Raw genomic sequence first — 21,278 nt, forward strand, 5'->3', positions numbered from 1 at the left:
GCTGTAGCCTTTATATTTTAATTACATTTTAATTCCCTTTCATAGCTGTGTGCAACTGTAGAGACCCTATTCTTTTTTTAATCGAAGTATAGTTGATTTACAATGTTGTGTTAATTTCTGCTATATAGCAAAGTGATTCAGTTATACATATATATCTATCTATATATTATTTTTTATATTATTTTCCATTATGGTTCATCACAGGATATCAAATATAGTTCCCTGTGCTATACAGTAGGACCTTGTTGTTTATTCATTCTGTATGTAAGAGACCCTATTCTTAATCACAATAGCTACTATTACCTAATACTTATCATGTGTAAGGTGCTGTTCTAAGAACTACGTGTATTAATTTATTTTGTTCTCATGATCTTAATACCTCTATTGTCCCTTAAAAAAATTCATGACAACTGAGGCACAGAGAAGTTGAGCAACTTGCTCAAGACCACACAGTAATGGCAGAGCCAGTATTAGAACAGGGCTGTCCAGCTTCAGAGCTCACTATCTTGTGCTCACTATCTTAAGTGTTTCCGTCCTTACTATTATATCTTTACCTTCCTAGGATGGGTAGCTATTAGGGAAAAATCTTCTTCAAGGGATAGGCTCTCTTTGACTTGAACTTTTCTAAATTCTTTGACTGCAATTTTCCAAAGACTCAGTAAACTATTTGCAGGTTGTCATTTCAGAATGAGCCAGTAGGACCAGGGACTGGATACTGGATATTTCTCCACGTGGAGAAGAGAGCATGAGTTCTTTTACAATTGACTGTAGATTCTCATGTGACTGTGTAAGGGTTTATATTCAATCAGTTCATGTATGAGGAGCGTGGTGGTAAAAAGAGTTAGGGTCTTCGTGATGGAGAAGATCCCTCTACAAATGGAAATGTTCACTTCATTGCGCTCCTAGATGTACGTGGCTTACACCTTCATTTCCCTTACAACCTAACTACAAATGCATGAGAAGACTGTGTACTTAAAAAAAGTACAAAGTGTAAATCAAAGTAACAATGTTTGGGAATGCCTACTATGTACAAAGTATTGCTTTGGGTACAGTGGCTGTGATTTCTTGAGAGCTAAAACAAGGAATAGCCAAAATCTAAGATGCTTTGTTGCTCAAATAACAGCAAGTATGTACACAACTGAAACATAAAACAATTTGATCTTAGTGGAATCTAGTGGTGGTCCAGCCTTTGTTTGATCTCTAATGTTTTTTATAGGCTAACTTTATCTCTAAAGATGGTTTTATCCTCTTTCTTCCTGATACTGTACTGTAATTGCTTCACCCAATAGTTGGGGATGGGATATGTAATTTTTAAAAGCACCTGAAACCTCTCCCTTTAGTAGATTGTGGGTTCCATTTTTGATCTAAAAGTTTTTGAAATTAGGTACCAGCCAGTTCCCTATCCTGGCAGAAAGAGGGTGTAGAATAAATAACTTTTGCTAAGATATTTACAGGTCAGGATCCCGATAATTTTATGAAGTTGCAGACTTAATTTTACAATTACTTTTTTTTTCCCCCCCCTCAGGGTGAAAGTCTACCTGTACTTCTCTTCATTCTGTTCTCATTAAAATGTTCTTCTCTGGGCACAGAAAAGCTTAAGAGAGCCAGTGTTCAAATTTGCTCTTAATTTCTACAAATATAGAAAAACCTGCTAGAAAGTGGATACTATTTTCACTGTGGTTCTCTCCCTGTCTGCTATGTAATAGTTGTCGTAAATCATGTACGTGTAGTAGTAGGAGGAGACGTAGGTGATTGTTTAGCTGTGGAAAAGAAGCTGCTTCCTACAGAAAGGATTTCAAATGAACTCACAGCAAAGCCAACGCTCACACAGGTTTCCTGTGGGCCATTTCCCCTTCGCTGCTCTGGACCCAAAGCTAAAGTGAGGAAGAGAAATTTTCCTCTCACAAAATCTTGAATCTCTGGTAACTCAAGCTGATCTCATAGTGAGCAAGCAGATCATCGTATTCAAAAAAGTTATAAAATCTAGACTATTGTAAACCTGAAGCATTTTATGAATTTGCTTTTAAGAAATTTAATAAGATTCGTTTTGGAGATTAAGAGAAAAAATAAGAGTCAAAATGGAAAAATTTAAATAAGCTATCACACAACAAACTTTAGAACACTCGAAAAAATATACCCGAAAGAATTAAGTTGTGGCTACAGTATCTTAACTGTCAGATCTTAAAGTATTTTATGCCATATTTTGTGCTTTGGGGACATATGTTGAAATAAGTAAAATTTTATCTTTATCTTTATCTTTACCTTTAAAACATATTGATTAAAAATTTCTCTTTTAATTCAAGATACAGATTGCCTAAGAGATACTTAAAATCTTTCAGTACTTTTTCTTCAATCTACCTCTACAGGAAAATGAAAGTACATCAGGACAGCACCAATTATTATAGAAAAATGAATGTTCTAATGTTACTAATCTCAGCATTCCATTTATAAATGACATGTGGTGAATATATGAGAAGTGGCAAGAACATTTCTTTCACCAGTTGTGTGGTTAGTGTCGTTGTTGTTTTTTAAAGAACTGTGATACAATTACCCTACCTTTTAAAAAGTTCACATTAAAGAAAGTTGATGAATCTTCAGGCAAATGTTAAGTAAAATCTCTAGCCGCAAAGCTTAGAGGACGGTTCAGGGTATTTCCCCTGCGTTATTCATTTGGTGTAACTGGAGAAAAGTGTTACCATAACACTGATATACAAGTTGTCCTAACAACAGCAAAGACCTTGGTCGTCTGCTGTGCCCAGCTACCTGGCTCCTGGCAGGCCCAGACCCAGCACTGACATTAGAGATAAGCCAGGCCCCTCTGAAGCTGGGCTGTGGTCTCCCGCCTCCTTCACCTCGTATGCAAGGGTAGGTTTTCCGCTTTTCTTACCTGCATAGTGGTCAAACACAGTGGGCACGTACTCCTCGGGGAAGGCGTCGTTGGCGTAGCTCATGAGCAGGCAGGTCTTCCCCACGGCGCCGTCCCCTACCACCACGCACTTCAGCATCTTCTTCTCCTCGCGGCCACCGCAGCCGCAGCTGCTGTCATTTCCCTCCTGGCAGTTCATGCTCACGGCTCCAGCTGCTGTGACTGTGCCTCTGCCGTTGCTTCTCCTGCTTCTCCCAAAGCCCATGAAGCGAGCCGCAGGCTTGAGGTCACTCTGTCTTACTTTGGGGAACTCGGATCATGCAGACTTGTCCGGGGAGGCTGGCATGTGCCCTCTTGCTTACCATACTGGTCAAGAAAGGTAACACACACTGGGGAGAATGATTAAAAGCATCTGCCCCTTGCCCCCATCAGTTTGAGTTATGAATCCTCATTTTTCACCAAATTCTAGGGGCTTCCTGGGAGTCTAGAAATTTCAACAGCCTGAGGGTTTCACTCTGCTCTCCTGTTCTCCAAGCCTTGCTGAAGACACAGTGGAATTTCGCTAAATCTTCCCCATTTTCCACTTCACATCTAACATGGAGGAAAGCTGGGCTTTTTAATGGAGTTTTTCCCTTGCTTCCTCCAGCTTGCCGAGTGTCAGGAAATCATGGGTTTCCTGCTGCATTCCATATTAGGATCAGTGGGCTGGAGAAGGCTGCAACAATGGGAGCTCTGTGTGAGTGTGTTTGTACTTCTGGGGAACGCTGCCAGGACATGGAGTGGGAAAACACTAGGGGTCCCACTGCAGACTCAAGCTGTCAGACTTCCTGTTTCATCCACGGCTGGGGAGGTTGTTTGCCTGTGGGCTGGCTGGGAAGAAGCTGACGAAAGGATGGAAACTGGGGAGTACTGTCGGCCACAGAAACAGAGGGAACCACACCAGCCGTTGTAGGATAACATATGACATCATCCCTCACTGAGTCACCAGTTAAAAGCTCTGCAGATTAAAACTGGACAGTTCTTCACATACTCAAGCGAGAAGCCCTAAGCAATTTGTCCTGGCAGTAAAGAAGAAAACCTTCCAGAGTTTCACTGTTACAAAGGGAAACGTTCTTGCAGATCGTAGGTATAAGATGTGTGATCGGGTTTATAAACTGCCACATTTGGGCTCAACGCTCAAACGTGTATTCCAGACCCAAACATTTTTATGGTTGTAGCACATAAGAAATCAATCAGATGTGGGATGTTTGCATCTTCTTATTAGCGAATAAACACACATGTGCTTGGCTCACCCTTACTTTTGGAAATGAGAGTGTGTGGGATGGCTGTATTGGTTTGTTTCAGGTCCCCAAACGCTGCTTTTGCTTGAACAGTTCCGTTTTTGATTTAGTCTTCTCCCCTTGGTCAGCCTGGCCCTCTTCAATTACAAAGGAGCCATTGGCAGCTAATTTATTTGTCTATTGGGTCACTCAAAACGAAGCCTCTTTGAAGCTCTGCGTTTGATTAATGTACTCGGTCTTAGAAAAGAAGTGGAACTCTGCAAGGGATTTTGACAAATGGGTCAAGTACTTTTTTGATGGGGGAACTATGTGTTTCTTTGAGATTTTTGAACACTCATTTTTAAGAATTCAGATTATCCATTTGATGTGAGGAGGTTTCTTTGTGTGTGTGGGGGGTGTGTGTGAGAAGTCTGACTTAATGAGTGGCTATCAATAATATCTATATCCACATATATATGCTACTGTATAATAGATATAGCCTCACATTTCTTCTGTGTTGTATTATAGTAACACTTGCCATAGTGTTTAGTGTCCCAATATTTCTTTCCTATAAAGGGATGGTGTTTCAGTCAGGTTGTTGTGTATCTACTAGATCATGTTGCTGTAACAACTCCCAATGCTCAATAATTTAAAATAACATGAATTTCAATGAGGTATCACCTCACACCTGTCAGAATGGCTACTATCAAAAAGTCTCCAAATAACAGATGTTGGTAAGGATGTGGAGAAAAAGGAACACTTGTACACCATTGGTGGGAATGTAAATTGGTGCAGCCACTATGGAAAATAGTATGGAAGTTCCTCAAAAAACTAAAAATAGAGTTACCACATGATCCATCGATTCTACTCCTGGGTATATATCTAGAAAAAATGAAAACACAATTGAAAAGGATACATGCACCCCAATGTTCATAGCAACACTATTTACAATAGTCAACACATGGAAGCAAACCAAGTGTCCATTAACAGACAATTGGAATAAGAAGATGTGTTATATACGTATACAATGGAATATTATTCAGCCATAAAAGATGAGATTCTGCCATTTGCAGCAATGTGGATGGACCTAGGGAATATTATGCTTAGTGAAATAAGCCAGACAAAGAAAGCCAAATATTGTATGTTATCACTTATGTGTAGAATCTTAAAAAAAAAATCAAATAAATGTATATGTAAAGCAGAAACAGACTCACAGATATAGAAAACAAACTCGTGGTTACCAAAAGGGAGAGGGAAAAGGAGAGGGACAAATTAGGGGTGGGGATTAACAGATACAAACTACTACATATAAAATAGATAAGCAACAAAGATATACTGTATAGCACCGGGAATCATAGCCATTTTCTTGTAATAACTTACAAAGGAGTAAAATCTGTAAAAATATGGAATCACTATGCTGTACACCTGAAACTAATATATATTGTAAATCAACTATACTTCAATAAAAATAAATAAAATAATGCGTATTTCTTGCTCACATTGTATCTGTATTATGTATTTTTATCATCTTCATTCAGGGATCTAGGCTGGTGGAGTAGCCACATTGAGGACATTGATGATTAGTGTGGCAGAGGAAGAAATTAATGTAGTAAGTGACATTGGCTCTTTTTTTTTTCCATAATAAAAACCTATTTTTATTTTATTTTATTTATATATATTTATTGAAGTATAATTGATTTACAATGTTGTGTTAGTTTCAGGTGTACAGCACAGTGATTCTCTCTCTCTCTCTCTCACACACACACACACACACACATATATATATATATATATTCTTTTTTGGATTCTTTTCCCTTATAGGTTGTAACAAAAATTGAGTAGAGTTCCCTGTGCTGTACAGTAGGTCCTTGTTGGTTATCTATGTTATATATAGTAGTGTGTAGATGTTAATCCCAATCTCCTAATTTATCCCTGTCTCGCCTCTTTCCCCTTTGGTAGCTATAAGTTTGTTTTCTATGTCTGTGGGTCTATTTCTGTTTGGTGAATAAGTTCATTTGTATCTTCTTTTTCTTCTCTTTTTCTTTTTTTTTTTAAGATGCCACATATAAGTGATATCATATGGTATCTTTCTTTCCCTTTCTGACTTCACTAGTATGATAATCTCTAGGTCCATCCATGTTGCTACAAATGGCATTATTTCATTCTTTTTATGTCTGAGTAATATTCCATTACACATTAGCTCTTAAAGTTTCCTTTTGGAGGTGACATTTCTGTTCACATTCGCTGGCCAAAGCAAGTCACATACCCATACTACCCTACAGGGTCATAAGTATAATCCTACCACGTGCCAGGAAGGGAGAACTAAATGCTGGTGAACAGCCTAAATAGTTTAGACAACCAGAGGTAGTTTCGTTGAGGTTAAGTAACAAGTGCCAAAGTTGAATTGTTTGTTTAGTGCCGTTCTGAAGCATTTGAAGGCACCGATGACTGCATGTGATTTATGTAATTTCATTTTCATTCAGTTTACCTGAAACATCTGGAATTTGTAATAATAAAATTGCAGTTGGCTCAAGCGTGAAGCCAGCAGCCAAACAAATCTGTGCAGGCGAAGGGGTGACTGACAGTGTCAAGAACCCCATCCTGAAGATTAATAAGGCCACTTTGAGCACAGGCAATGACATGTCTTGGGTAGAATTTTGAGGAGGTTCTGCCTTTGACCTTGTACCTGAGATCAGCCAGTAAATGTGGCATGGAGTAAATACTCCATTCAAAGTTGGAGTTCTCAAACATGGCTGCCCAGCCTGTGTTCCTACATTACAAATATGCCCCAGCCCACTGAGTACTTGGCCTAGGAATAAAAGGAGATATCAGATTGGGTGAAATTTTGCTACATCTGTGTGTAAGCTAAACCTTGCACCAGCAGACACAGATATTTAAGTTCATGCCAATTGCTCTGTGGATCGCAATTTAACAGACGTTTAAGAGACCTGAAGCAACCAATTATGGGTCCTTTACCTCTCACTCAAAATCCAATCTGACATATTGGATTATATGCAGAGATGGATCATGGCCATTGAGAATGTTGGCTATATTTCTCAAGATAAACTCTTCCATCGCTATTTACGGTCCGCCGCCCCCCCCCGCCAAATTGAATATTTATAGGGAAAAATGTTTGAGACATTCTAGTAAAAATGGTCAAGAAAGTTAGAATTTTATTAGCCTGCTGATTATATGGATCATACTGTCCATGTGAGAATAAATCTTTTTAAATATTAAAATATTGACCTGAATCAGAATAACAGAATCTTAAAAAAAAAGTAAAGATAATGCAGCATTGTTCTTATAGGTCTGTGGGTCCATAGAATTGTGACTACTTGTCCAGATAGGATGGTCAACAATATACTTTAATTTCAAAAGTTTATAGGTATGAATTTATAAGTGGTATGAAGACCATTTGCTAAACTGTTCTTTACCAGATGTCTGTACCATGTCAACGACTGAGTGGTGGTTTTGTAGCCATTAATTATTTGGTTTACCTCAAGCACCAAGTTTACACAAACTTACTAGTACATGGTGAAATCTTGCTGGACTATATTTCCTGCTTTTTCCAAGAGATCTTAATTCCTTGGCTCCCTCTTGTCCTGTGAGCTTTGGCTTCACATGAATTTTCCCAAATGCCAGCAGAGTGTTTTTGCATAAAATTCTGATTCTTCTGATTGACTCCAGTTTTAGGTTGACTTTAACAAAAGAGCCCAGACTTTCTCCCTTGTCTATTTTTTTTTTTTTTCTTTTGTGCTTGAAACTAGAAGTTACTCAGGGAAATAATGCAGTTGGGTCAGATACTCTGATTCTTGATTAGCCTCTATGTGGGAGACTGTTAAGACTCTAGTCTTAGGAATGTGGGATGTGCTGTGGTTCCTATGATTCTGGGATGCCCAGCCCAGCCCAGCCACGAGTCACCCCCGTCCTAGAGAAAGCCTTCTGTGGAGCTAACATGGAAGTCAGGCCCCTGGTGGTAGAGGGTATTGTGTGAGACAGGAGTGCTGTGTAGTTCCAGGGATTCTGACCCAAATCTCCCACTGGAACTAAAGCTGAAGATTATTTGGGGCACTGCTAAAAGTTAACAGGCTGTCCTAGGACTGGCCTGAACTGGAACCACTCCCCACCAAGGCCGGTGAGTTGTTGCCACCAGGGATACTTCTGGATTTGTGTTTTTTTATCTGTCAGGCCACCTGCATTCAGCCTCTGTCTATTGCCCCTGTCATATCATATCATATATCATCTATTCATATATCAGCCACATTTTCTGGATGTGATCTTTTTATAGTTCCAGAAATGGCTTTCATTTTCCTTGCTTGAAGGAATTTTCTCCCTTTGCCAAATCTCTTAATTCTTATAGAAATAGATTACTTTCAGCTCTAAGGCAGATAGGGACTTCTTTCTGTCTTAGGACAGAAGAGGCCAATTTGACCAGTAACAGTCAAGGTGTGTGTGTGTGTGTTTCTTTTCTGTGTTTCACTATGGCATACCTTAATTCTGAAAACAAAGCCTTGTTCCAGAAAGAGTCCTGTGGGTGATCTGACTTTTTTATTGGGTCTCTCTCCATAGAAACCCAGTGGTTAGAGAACTTTGAAGTTCCCCCTATCCAGAAAATCTGGAGAAAGATAACAGTTTAGAAAGAAATTTTTCATGGATTTCTGATCTTCCAGATGGAGAGGTGTATTTTGGAAGGTGGAGAAATTTGAGATTGAGGTGGTGCTGGGTCGTTCCTTCATCGAGGTCACGGAGCAGTAAATAGCTGGTGGAAATAGCCATTTTAGTCAACAAAGATCCTTGATGATTGTTTCAATGGGTTAGTGATATGGGTCCAAGAAGCCTAACGTCACTGGATTGGTTATTGTCTGGGTGGACAAGCATCACAGTGTTATCACCACGGGCTGAACTTCTGTGGGGTCTGGGCCATCACCCATCTGTTGCCTGGTTTTAATGTAGGATCTACTGGGAGAGTGAGAAAGATTGGTGTAAATCTTCCACCTCTGCTAGAAAATTCAAAATTTGACCTCTGCTTAGGATGCATTATTGTCATATAAAAAATGACCTAGAGGGGTGGGATAGTGAGGGTGGGAGGGAGGCTCAAGAGGGAGGGGATACGGGGATATATGTATGCATATGGCTGATTTACTTTGTTGTACAACAGAAACTAACACAGCATTGTGAAGCAATTATACTCCAATAAAGATGTATTAAAAAGTTAATACATAGATTGAGAACTTGAAGGGCCTCTCAACAATAACAGGGGATATCTATTATGTGCAAGGAGGCATTCTGGTTGTTGTGACTGGATGAAACACAAAAATGAGTCCTCCTGAGAGCCTGCAGGTTACCGGCCAACTTCTTGTTGTGAAACACTAAATGCAAAGGGAAATGCAATTCTACTCTGTAGACTTAATGTGTGTTTATATTTCTTGAACACCCACTTGCTAATTGACTTGTATCTAGAAATCATATGCATCAAAAGAAAGAAACATAAAGACTACCAAGGCTGAAGTGAGATCACAGCTTGAATCTCAGATTCAGTGTTCGTGCATGATAGGGACTGAGAGGAAAGATCTGGAAACTGACTCCCAGTGGGATAAGTGGAGAGAGAGTTAGGGGAAAGAAAACATCTTCAAACAAATCTATAAAAAGCTCCAGGACAGAGGAAGGAAGAGAATTAAAGTCTTCCATGACTGTAATCCCAGCAACACTAGGCAGAGGGTGGGTGGAGTCATTATGCAGGACACATGGTTTTCAGGTTGAATGCCCTAGAAAGTCAGCGCCTTGACAATAAGAATTGTCAAGATGCAGAATTCTTTTGGAGTGAGAATTCCAGACAATTTTATGCAATTTTCATTTTTTGTTGTTTTTCTATTCACTCTTTATTGTGCTGACTTATTAAAGGCACTGTGGGTACTTCAACAGTGTTAAATAGTGGTTCCTAATTTGTGTCTATTGTTTTTGGTCATGTAATATTTGTCAGTTATTTTGTACTTTACTTCACTTTTTGGAAAACTAAAAGAATTATAATCGATTTTGTGAGATTCATATCTCCTTTGTTTACTCTGGAAGTCTAAAGGTAACTTCTTTTTACTTTAATTTTGTATGATAAAATAATATCATTTTTACTGACTTTATAACAGGAAAATTGGCAATATGCTTAAAATGGTTTTGTTCTTGTAAATTTCACATATGCTTTTTTTATCCAATTTTTATTTCATTTTTCCATATCAAAGAAAGATGATCCTTCAATAATGCCCACATCTCTGAAGCATTCCTGTCTAATTCTAATGTACAGCACATTCCAAGTACCCAAAGATTTGTCTCTATTGGACTTTCATTTTTTATTATGTCTCAGAATCTTTCCAAATCTCAATCTTATTGAATCTGGAAGGAACTTTTTATGTTTATTAAATCCAACTTTCCAAACAGTAAAGGCATTTTCTTTATGGCATGGCTCACAGGCCGTGTCCTTTTCATGACTACTGTTGTTCACTATATGAAGCAGCAACCACTATTATTTACTATTTTAATAATCAGGGTGCAATTGGCTCTGTAGTGGACATCTGTTGTTTTTGCCTATCTAAGATTTCTTTCCTCTTTTGGTAATAGCACGGCAATTTCCCTTCTGCCTCTTTTCTATCTTCAGTCCAAGTTGTTCATCTGGGGCTGACCCCACCCTCTAATTCAGGAGTGGGCACATGATCCAGGTGTGGCAAATGAAAATTATCTCTGGGGTTTTAGCTGATGCTCTCTGGAAATAGGTGCTCTTTTCCCCTGGAATTTCTCTCACTAAGGATCACATAAGCTTGCTGTTGGGGCCATCTTTGCCACCAGGTGTAAAGATCCTGCCTGATGCTGATAATAATAATGATGATAAAGTAGTTAATGTCTTTTAACCACTTAATCCTCTCCTAAAACCTATGAGGTGAACATTATTATTATTGCCATTTCTATCGTTAAAAGAACTGAGGCTAAGTGAAATCATGTGATTTGTTAGTGTCAAACAGCTAAGAAGTGGTGGATCCAGGATTCTAGGTCTGGCAGCTTGCTTCTAGAGCTTATATTTTTAACCATTATACTACAGAAAAACATAACTGAAAGAGAGAAAAAACAGATTCTGGATCACATAATTTGAGCCCTTGGATCCAGCTATTCTTTACAAAGCCCTAGATTTCCCTTTTGAATGAGCCAGTGCATTCCCATTTTGATTTAAATTAACTTGGGATGATTTTCTGTTATTTTCACATGAAGGAGCCCTGGCTGGTGCCTGAAAGAGTGATGGGGAAGTCTTGGGTAAACTATGCTTCACCATGTGGCATTTGAGAAAATGCATGAAGAGAGGACTTGCTTAATAAGCCTATGCTTGCTTAACAAAGCTATGAAATGCTGGAGGGAGCATTCTGGACACATGTGATTATAATTTGAGTTGATTTTCTCTTCAGATTTATGCTTTTGTTTTTACATGGTACTATAGACTGAATGTTTGTGTCCCCCAAAGTTTATATGTTGAAATCTTATCTCCAACATGATGGGGTTTGAAGGTGGGGTCTTGGGAAGTGATTAGATCATGAGGATGAAGCCCTCATGAATGGGATTAGTGCCCTTATAAAAGAGACCCCAGAGGGCTCCCTTGCCTCTTCTACCATGTGAGGACACAGCAAGAAGACAGCTGTCTATGGACCAGGAAGTGGGCTCCCACCAAATACCAGATCTGCCAGAATCTTGATCTTGGACTTCCTAGCCTCCAGAGCTATGAGAAATAAATTTCTGTTGTTTATAACAGTCTAGTATTCTGTTATAGCAGCCCAAACAGACAAAGACACATGGTTAAGAACTAGATATAAGTCACTTATGCCCCTACTTGTGTAAACTATAAGAAAATCCTCATTAACTAATGACTTTTTGCCTTTTAAATAAAAATAATCACATCTCTAGAATATAGTTATGAATATATAAAAGAGCTAAGGAACACAGCTGAACCCCAACTAGCTTAAGCTTAAAGACGTTTATAGTCATGTAACTGGGATTTGCTATAACTGGGTTTGGCTGATCCAGGAATTAATGTTGCCACTAGGATCCATTCTTGGTCTCCTACTTCTGGGTTGGCTCCATCCTCAGGCTCTACAAAAGGGCCTCTGGCATCTCTGGGCTACTCCACAGCCACAGTGGAGGGAAGCTTCACTTCTTCAGCCACCCAGCCTGGTAGGGAGGAGAGTGTATATCTTGGCATTTCCTCATAAGGGCTAGGTTTCTCTCTGACTTGGGTTAAGTGAGATGCTGATGGGTTTAAGCCAATCAAGCTGCACCCCTTGTGTCATGGAATCACAGGGCTGAAAATGGAGAGTGGGACTGAGGGAGGAAACTCTAGATATTGATGTTAAGAAAGAAAGTGAAAAAAATAGTAATAGTAATAATAATAGTGCTACCGGTGGTAGTTGTAATAGTGATGATAATAATAATAATGGCTGTATGTGTTAGCATATATTAACATATCTAATTCTTACCACAACTCTATGAGAAGGATACCATTAACTTCTCACTTTACAGATGAAGTCACAAAGACACAGAGAGATTAAGTTCACACCCCTAGGAAGTGGCAGAGCCAGGATTCCCACAAACACTCTGGCTATAGAACCCTTACTCTTCACTTGGTTATGTTAAGAATGGATGCTGAGTCATAAACAGTGAGTGTCCTACCTTTAGTTTCCACCCGTCAATGATAATCTTTGGCCTTTTATTTAAGAGCCTGTAACATGCAGCAATGTTTAGTGCTGTGCCCTAAAATCCATGCTTCATTTGGTCTGTTTGCAGGGATCATGTGGGGTAGCCTATCAGTTTCTGAACTCTGGTACTTCAGACCATTATCTCTATAACTTTATTCTTACTGAAGGTGATGATAAAGCACTATATTTCTTAGTGTATCATCTCCGCAGCTGATCTCAACCATGCCTGTTTCAAGGATGCCTATTAAATATCCTTCTCTCCTGTTTGTTTTCATGGCCATCTCTTGCATAATCAAAATAAGATTGGAACTGTAAGTGTGAAACATTATTGCTTGGTGCCATATAGAATAGGTGCCATCTAATAGGAGCCATCTTCTGTTTGGTTTAATTTTTGTTTTCTTTTTCCTGGTAGGTAAATTTGGCACATAATAGGAAATGTTTATTTCCTCTGACTTTGGATACAAAAGCTTATTGTCAGATAAGTTGACTGCCTTTGATACCACTTTTTTTTTTTTAAGAACTAACTACAATTTTGCCCACTCACTTCCTTTCTCCAAAATATATTTTGGACAAAAACTTGTTTAAAAAAACTAAGCCAACACATTCTCTATGCCATGAAAACATAAGATACTGTTACCAGACCAAGTCAACTGGATGAATAACAGCATCCTAGGAGAATAACTATATCCATTTCTAAAGTTCTTTTATTCAGTTAACATCTGTCTCATTGCAGTTATTCTTAGTATTTCTTAAACTACTGGAATCAATACAATGCTTAGTCTTAAGTTATTCTGGACTGAAGATCTTTTTAAAAAATGTTGAAATTCTCTTTCTGTCATTGGGAAAAGCTCCCTTAGAGTAAATGTGAATTTTCAAAATCTGGTTGAGGAGATGGGATTTGTGAAGCCTGATTAGCTAAACCTTCTGTGGTTTTAGATTCAGGCCTGAATATACTGAAAGAAGCAGATTCCATAAAATGAAGTGACAGCTCAATTGGTTTGATAAGCCTTTGTAGAAATATAGATTTTCCACTGTCTTTCCTTAAGCCTTTCCTTAACCTCAGAAATAATTCTACAATTGACACTGGTATGACATAGCTCCTCTCACAGTTATGCTAGAAAAATCAAATGAGGATTTGGAGAAGCAGAGGGTTCTTCTATGAGGCAGTAGGGTAAGCCATTAAATCCCAGATGGTAGGACTTCCCTTGTGGCACAGTGGTTAAGAATCCGCCTGCCAAGGCAGGGGACACGGGTTTGCGCCCTGGCCCGGGAAGATCCCACATGCTGCAGAGCAATGAAGCCTGTGCGCCACAACTACTGAGCCTGCTCTCTAGAGCCCGCGAGCCACAACTACTGAGCCCATGTACACAACTACTGAAGCCCTCACGCCTAGAGCCTGTGCTCCACAAGAGAAGCCACCACAATGAGAAGCCCACGCACTGCAACAAAGAGTAGCCCCCGCTCGCCACAACTAGGGAAAGCCTGCGTGCAGCAACGAAGACCCAATACAGCCAAAAATAAATAAATAAAAAAAAATAAATTTATATATATAAAAAAAATCCCAGATGGTAGATTCTGCTCAGATGCCACCATTCTCTCCTCCAGTGCCAGGATAGGTGTCATCACGGTGTGCTGGTTCTAGCTGAGTTTGGACATGATGGCCAAGTCCTTCTCAACACTGTGCTCCAGGCATCTACCACAAACTGATCGGCATGAAAAGTAAAATCCTTTACCAGTCCTGTTCAACCTTCAGTAGAGAGAGCAAGTAACTCTTCCTGTAATCACGGAGGAAGGAGAAAAGGGAGGTTTTAACATTTAATGAACAACTATCATATGTTAGGCACTGTGCTGAGAAATTTTGCACACTTATCACATTGAATCCTTTTAATAATCAGAGAGGTGGGTGCCATGGTTTCCATTGTTCTTAAGTGGAAACAGAGGCTCAGGACCAAAGTCACAGAGCTGGTAGATTAAGTGATGGAGCAGGGGTTCTAGTCCAAGTCTGAATCTGAAGGCCATATTTCACTTGCTTTTTAAGCCTTTTTTAGAATCATTTTTAATAATCAATTGTTTATATGATTTTAAATGTATAGGTTTGGGGAAATGGCTGGAAGTATAGTTTACCATGGATTTATTAATTTCTGCAACAGATATCCATTGAGCACCTACCAGGTACTGGGGATATCGTGGTGAACAAATCAGATAAAAAACACTGCCACCTTTGTGGAGCTTACATTCTAGTCAGAGGGACCAGCCAGTGCAAATGCCCTAATGGTGTTATCCCTGGAATGTCTGAGCTCCAGTGTGCCTGGAACAGAATGACTGAGGGAAAAAGTGATGGAGGAAGCAGAGTGCCAGGCTGTGGGTTTTTTAGGTCATGGTATAGATTTTGGCCGAATGTGTTAGAGAGCCACTGAAGACTTGGAACAGAGGGGTGATGTGATTGGGCATATTTTAAAAGGATCACCCTAGCTTCTGTGAGGAACGTAGACTGGGAACTGGAGGAGGATGAAAGCAAGGAGAGCAGCTGTAATAATCCAAGTTAAACATGGTAGTGGCTTGGGCCAGAGAGGAAGCGGAGATAAGAGGACGTATTCTGGGTACAGTAGTGATCTGAAGGATTGTATGTAGGTTATGAGATAATCAGATGAATCACGGATGAACCCTGGAGATTCTGGCCTGAGCAACTGGAAGGATGGAACTTCCATTAGCTGGGACAGTGAGTAGAGATTTGTGGGTAGGGAAGATCAAGATTTCAGTTTTGGAGACGGTGTGTCTATTGGACAGAGACATGTATGGTCATAGATTTCAGGGGAGAGATGGGGCTTGGGATAGATTTGTCTCCCTGGAGAAATGAGAAACCTCCCGAGGTTAGAGGAGCAAAGGAGACTGAGGAGAGCAAGGAGAGAGCCTCAAGGAGGAACATAAGGAAACGTGGTGTCCAGGAGACAAGTGAGGAAGGTATTTCCCAGAGGAGGCAGTAATCAACAGTGCTGAATGCTGCTGACTTTTTTTTTTTTTTTTAGATTTGCTTTATACATTTATTCATTTTGCAAAAGAATCTGAAAAAGCTTTATTGTAAAATAAAACAGATTTAAAAAGCCACATAAAATAAATGTATAGTTATTATATTACTATTGTTGTTATTTATTTTTATAAGATGGACTTCCTTATAAACTCCCCAGGTCAAGAAATAGAAGTTTGCCAGCCATCCCAGAAATCCTCTCATGTGCTCCAATCCCAACTTATCCTTTTCTCTGAGAGTAACCAGGCTCCTGGCTTCTATAGCAGTCACCTCCTTGTGTATATATTTCTAATAGTTTATCGCTCATCCCTAATTGGGGGCATGCTAAGGATACTACAGCTTAGCCGTAAAAGAAGTCGTTTAAGTCTCTTTTAGTTTATAGGTTTCACCTACTTCTTTTTCTTTTCCCTATAATTTATCTGTTGGAAAACCCCAGGGCATTTGATCTGTAGAGTTTCCCACAGTCCTGATTTATTGGTTGCGTCCTATGGTATAGCTCAATATGTTCCTCTGTTCTCTTTTTTTATTATTATTATTATTTTTTAATCAGTCATCAATTTTATACACATCATTGTATACATGTCAATCCCAATCTCCCAATTCAGCACACCACCATCCCCACCCCACCGCGGTTTTCCCCCCTTGGTGTCCATACGTTTGTTCTCTACATCTGTGTCTCAACTTCTGCCCTGCAAACCGGTTCATCTGTACCATTTATCTAGGTTCCACATACATGCGTTAATATACGATATTTGTTTTTCTCTTTCTGACTTACTTCACTCTGTATGACACTCTCTAGATCCATCCACGTCTCAACAAATGACCCAATTTCGTTCCTTTTTATGGCTGAGTAATATTCCATTGTATATATGTACCACTTCTTCTTTATCCATTCGTCTGTCGATGGGCATTTAGGTTGCTTCCATGACCTGGCTATTGTAAATAGTGCTGCAGTGAACATTGGGGTGCATGTGTCTTTCTGAATTACGGTTTTCTCTGGGTATATGCCCAGTAGTGGGGTTGCTGGATCATATGGTAATTCTATTTTTAGTTTTTTAAGGAACCTCCATATTGTTCTCCATAGTGGCTGTATCAATTTACATTCTCACCAACAGTGCAAGAGGGTTCCCTTTTCTCCACACCCTCTCCAGCATTTGTTGTTTGTAGATTTTCTGATGATGCCCATTCTAACTGGTGTGAGGTGATACCTCATTGTAGTTTTGATTTGCATTTCTCTAATAATTAGTGATGTTGAGCATCTTTTCATGTGCTTCTTGGCCATCTGTATGTCTTCTTTGGAGAAATGTCTAATTAGGTCTTCTGCCCATTTTTGGATTGGGTTGTTTGTTTCTTTAATATTGAGCTGAATGAGCTGTTTATATTTTTGGAGATTAATCCTTTGTCCATTGATTCGTTTGCAAATATTCTCTCCCATTCTGAGGGTTGTCTTTTCATCTTGTTTATGGTTTTCTTTGCTGTGCAAAAGCTTTGAAGTTTCATTAGGTCCCATTTGTTTATTTTTGTTTTTATTTCCATTACTCTAGGAGGTGGATCAAAAAAGATCTTGCTGTGATTTATGTCAGAGTGTTCTTCCTATGTTTTCCTCTAAGAGTTTTATAGTGTCCAGTCTTACATTTAGGTCTCTAATCCATTTTGAGTTTATTTTTGTGTATGGTGTTAGGGAGTGTTCTAATTTCATTCTTTTACATGTAGCTGTCCAGTTTTCCCAGCACCACTTATTGAAGAGACTGTCTTTTCTCCATTGTATATCTTTGCCTCCTTTGTCATAGATTAGTTGACCATAGGTGCGTGGGTTTACCTCTGGGCTTTCTATCCTGTTCCATTGATCTATGTTTCTGTTTTTGTGCCAGTACCATATTGTCTTGATTACTGTAACTTTGTAGTATAGTCTGAAGTCAGGGAGTCTGATTGCTCCACCTCCATTTTTTTGCCTCAAGACTGCTTTGGCTATTCGGGGTCTTTTGTGTCTCCATACAAATTTTAAGATGATTTGTTCTAGTTCCGTAAAAAATGCCATTGGTAATTTGATAGGGATTGCATTGAATCTGTAGATTGCTTTGGGTAGTATAGTCATTTTCACAATATTGATTCTTCCAATCCAAGAACATGGTATATCTCTCCATCTGTTGGTATCATCTTTAATTTCTTTCATCAGTGTCTTATAGTTTTCTGCATACAGGTCTTTTGTCTCCCTAGGTAGGTTTATTCCTAGGTATTTTATTCTTTTTGTTGCAATGGTAAATGGGAGTGTTTCCGTAATTTCTCTTTCAGATTTTTCATTGTTAGTGTATAAGAATGCAAGAGATTTCTGTGCATTAATTTTGTATCCTGCAACTTTACCAAATTCATTGATCAGCTCTAGTAGTTTTCTGGTGGCATTTTTAGGATTCTCTATGTATAGTATCATGTCATCTGCAAACAGTGACAGTTTTACTTCTTCTTTTCCAACTTGTATTCCTTTTATTTCTTTTTCTTCTCTGATTGCCATGGCTAGGACTTCCAAAACTATGTTGAATAATAGTGGTGAGAGTGGACATCCTTGTCTCATTCCTGATCTTAGAGGAAATGCTTTCAGTTTTTCACTGTTGACAATGATGTTTGCTGTGGGTTTGTCATATATGGCCTTTATTATGTTGAGGTAGGTTCCCTCTATGCCCACTTTCTGGAGAGTTTTTATCAGAAATGGGTGTTGAATTTTGTCAAAAGCTTTTTCTGCATCTATTGAGATGATCCTATGGTTTTTATTCTTCAATTTGTTAATATGGTGTATTACATTGATTGATTTGAGTATATTGAAGAATCCTTGCATCCCTGGGATAAATCCCACTTGATCGTGGTGTATGATCCTTTTAATGTGTTGTTGGATTCTGTTTGCTAGTATTTTGTTGAGGATTTTTGCATCTATATTCATCAGTGATATTGGTCTGTAATTTTCTTTTTTTGTAATATCTTTGGTTTTGGTATCAGGGTGATGGTGGCCTCATAGAATGTGTTTGGGGGTGTTCCTTCCTCTGCAATTTTTTGGAAGAGTTTGAGAAGGATGGGTGTTAGCTCTTCTCTAAATGTTTGATAGAATTCACCTGTGAGGCCATCTGGTCCTGGACTTTTGTTTGTTGGAAGATTTTTAATCACAGTTTCAATTTCATTACTTGTGATTGGTCTGTTCATATTTTCTCTTTCTTCCTGGTTCAGTCTTGGAAGGTTATACCTTTCTAAGAATTTGTCCATTTCTTCCAGGTTGTCCATTTTATTGACATAGAGTTGCTTATAGTAGTCTCTTAGGATGCTTTGTATTTCTGTGGTGTCTGTTGTAACTTCTCCTTTTTCATTTCTAATTTTATTGATTTGAGTCCTCTCCCTCTTTTTCTTGATGAGTCTGGCTAATGGTTTATCAATTTTGTTGATATTCTCAAAGAACCAGCTTTTAGTTTTATTGATCTTTGCTATTGTTTTCTTTGTTTCTATTTCATTTATTTCTGCTCTGATTTTTATGATTTCTTTCCTTCTGCTAACTTTGGGTTTTGTTTGTTCTTCTTTCTCTAGTTCCTTTAGGTGTAAGGTTAGATTGTTTATTTGAGATTTTTCTTGTTTCTTTAGATAGGCTTGTATAGCTATAAACTTCCCTCTTAGAAATGCTTTTGCTGCATCCCATAGGTTTTGGATTGTCGTGTTTTCATTGTCATTTGTCTCTAGGTATTTTTTGATTTCCTCTTTGATTTCTTCAGTGATCTCTTGGTTATTTAGTAACGTATTGTTTAGCCTCCATGTGTTTGTGCTTTTCACGTTTTTTTCCCTGTAATTCATTTCTAATCTCATAGCATGGTGGTCAGAAAAGGTGCTTGATATGATTTCAATTTTCTTAAATTTACTGAGGCTTGATTTGTGACCCAAGATGTGATCTATCCTGGAGAATGTTCCGTGTGCCCTTGAGAAGAAAGTGTAATCTGCTGTTTTTGGATGGAATGTCCTATAAATATCAATCAAATCTATCTAGTCTATTGTGTCATTTAAAGCTTCTGTTTCCTTATTTATTTTCATTTTGGATGATCTGTCCATTGGTGTAAGTGAGGTGTTAAAGTCCCCCACTATTATTGTGTTACTGTCGATTTCCTCTTTTATAGCTGTTAGCAGTTGCCTTATGTATTGAGGTACTCCTATGTTGGGTGCATATATATTTATAATTGTTATATCTTCTTTTTGGATTAATCCCTTGATCATTATGTAGTGTCCTTCCTTGTCTCTTGTAACATTCTTTATTTTAAAGTCTATTTTATCTGATATGAGTATAGCTACTCCAGCTTTCTTTTGATTTCCATTTGCATGGAATATCTTTTTCCATCCCCTCACTTTCAGTCTGTATATGTCCCTAGGTCTGAAGTGGGTCTCTTGTAGACAGCATATATATGGGTCTTGTTTTTGTATCCATTCAGCAAGCCTGTGTCTTTTGGTTGGAGCATTTAATCCATTCACGTTTAAGGTAATTATCGATATGTATGTTCCAATGACCATTTTCTTAATTGTTTTGGGTTTGTTTTTGTAGGTCCTTTTCTTCTCCTGTGTTTCCCACTTAGAGAAGTTCCTTTAGCATTTGTTGTAGGGCTGTTTTGGTGATGCTGAATTCTCTTAGCTTTTGCTTGTCTGTAAAGCTTTTGATTTCTCCATCAAATCTAAATGAGATCCTTGCCGGGTAGAGTAATCTTGGTTGTAGGTTCTTCCCTTTCATCACTTTAAGTATATCATGCCACTCCCTTCTGGCTTGTAGAGTTTCTGCTGAGAAATCATCTGTTAACCTTATGGGAGTTCCCTTGTATGTTATTTGTCATTTTTCCCTTGCTGCTTTCAATAATTTTTCTTTGTCTTTAATTTTCGCCAATTTGATTACTATGTGTCTCGGCGTGTTTCTCCTTGGGTTTATCCTGTATGGGACTCTCTGCGCTTCCTGGACTTGGGTGGCTATTTCCTTTCCTATGTTAGGGAAGTTTTCAACTATAATCTCTTCAAATATTTTCTCGGGTCCTTTCTCTCTCTTTTCTCCTTCTGGGACCCCTATAATGCGAATGTTGTTGCATTTAATGTTGTCCCAGAGGTCTCTTAGGCTGTCTTCATTTCTTTTCATTCTTTTTTCTTTAGTCTGTTCCACAGCAATGAATTCCACCAGTCTGTCTTCCAGGTCACTTATCCGTTCTTCTGCCTCAGTTATTCTGCTACTGATTCCCTCTAGGGTAGTTTTCATTACAGTTATTGTATTGTTCATCTCTGTTTGTTTGTTCTTTAATTCTTCTAGGTCTTTGTTAAACATTTCTTGCATCTTCTCGATCTTTGCCTCCATTCTTATTCTGAGGTCTTGGATCATCTTCACTATCATTATTCTGAATTCTTTTTCT

At 38.7% G+C, this 21,278-nt stretch overlaps 1 protein-coding gene across 1 annotated transcript in view; it reads right to left on the minus strand.

Annotated features, from left to right (window-relative positions):
• RHOJ (ras homolog family member J) overlaps positions 1 to 3,822 on the minus strand; it is an 83,359-nt gene extending 79,537 nt beyond the window's left edge. The window contains exon 1 of the mRNA XM_082442819.1: positions 2,888 to 3,822. Coding sequence (XP_082298945.1) covers positions 2,888 to 3,131 — 244 coding nt within the window. The 5' untranslated portion in view covers positions 3,132 to 3,822. The remainder of the gene's footprint in view (positions 1 to 2,887) is intronic.
• Between the last annotated feature and the right edge of the window lie 17,456 nt (positions 3,823 to 21,278).

The sequence above is a fragment of the Balaenoptera physalus genome (genome assembly GCF_965194825.1).
Source record: "Balaenoptera physalus genome assembly, chromosome: 2".
Classification (NCBI taxonomy): domain Eukaryota; kingdom Metazoa; phylum Chordata; class Mammalia; order Artiodactyla; family Balaenopteridae; genus Balaenoptera; species Balaenoptera physalus.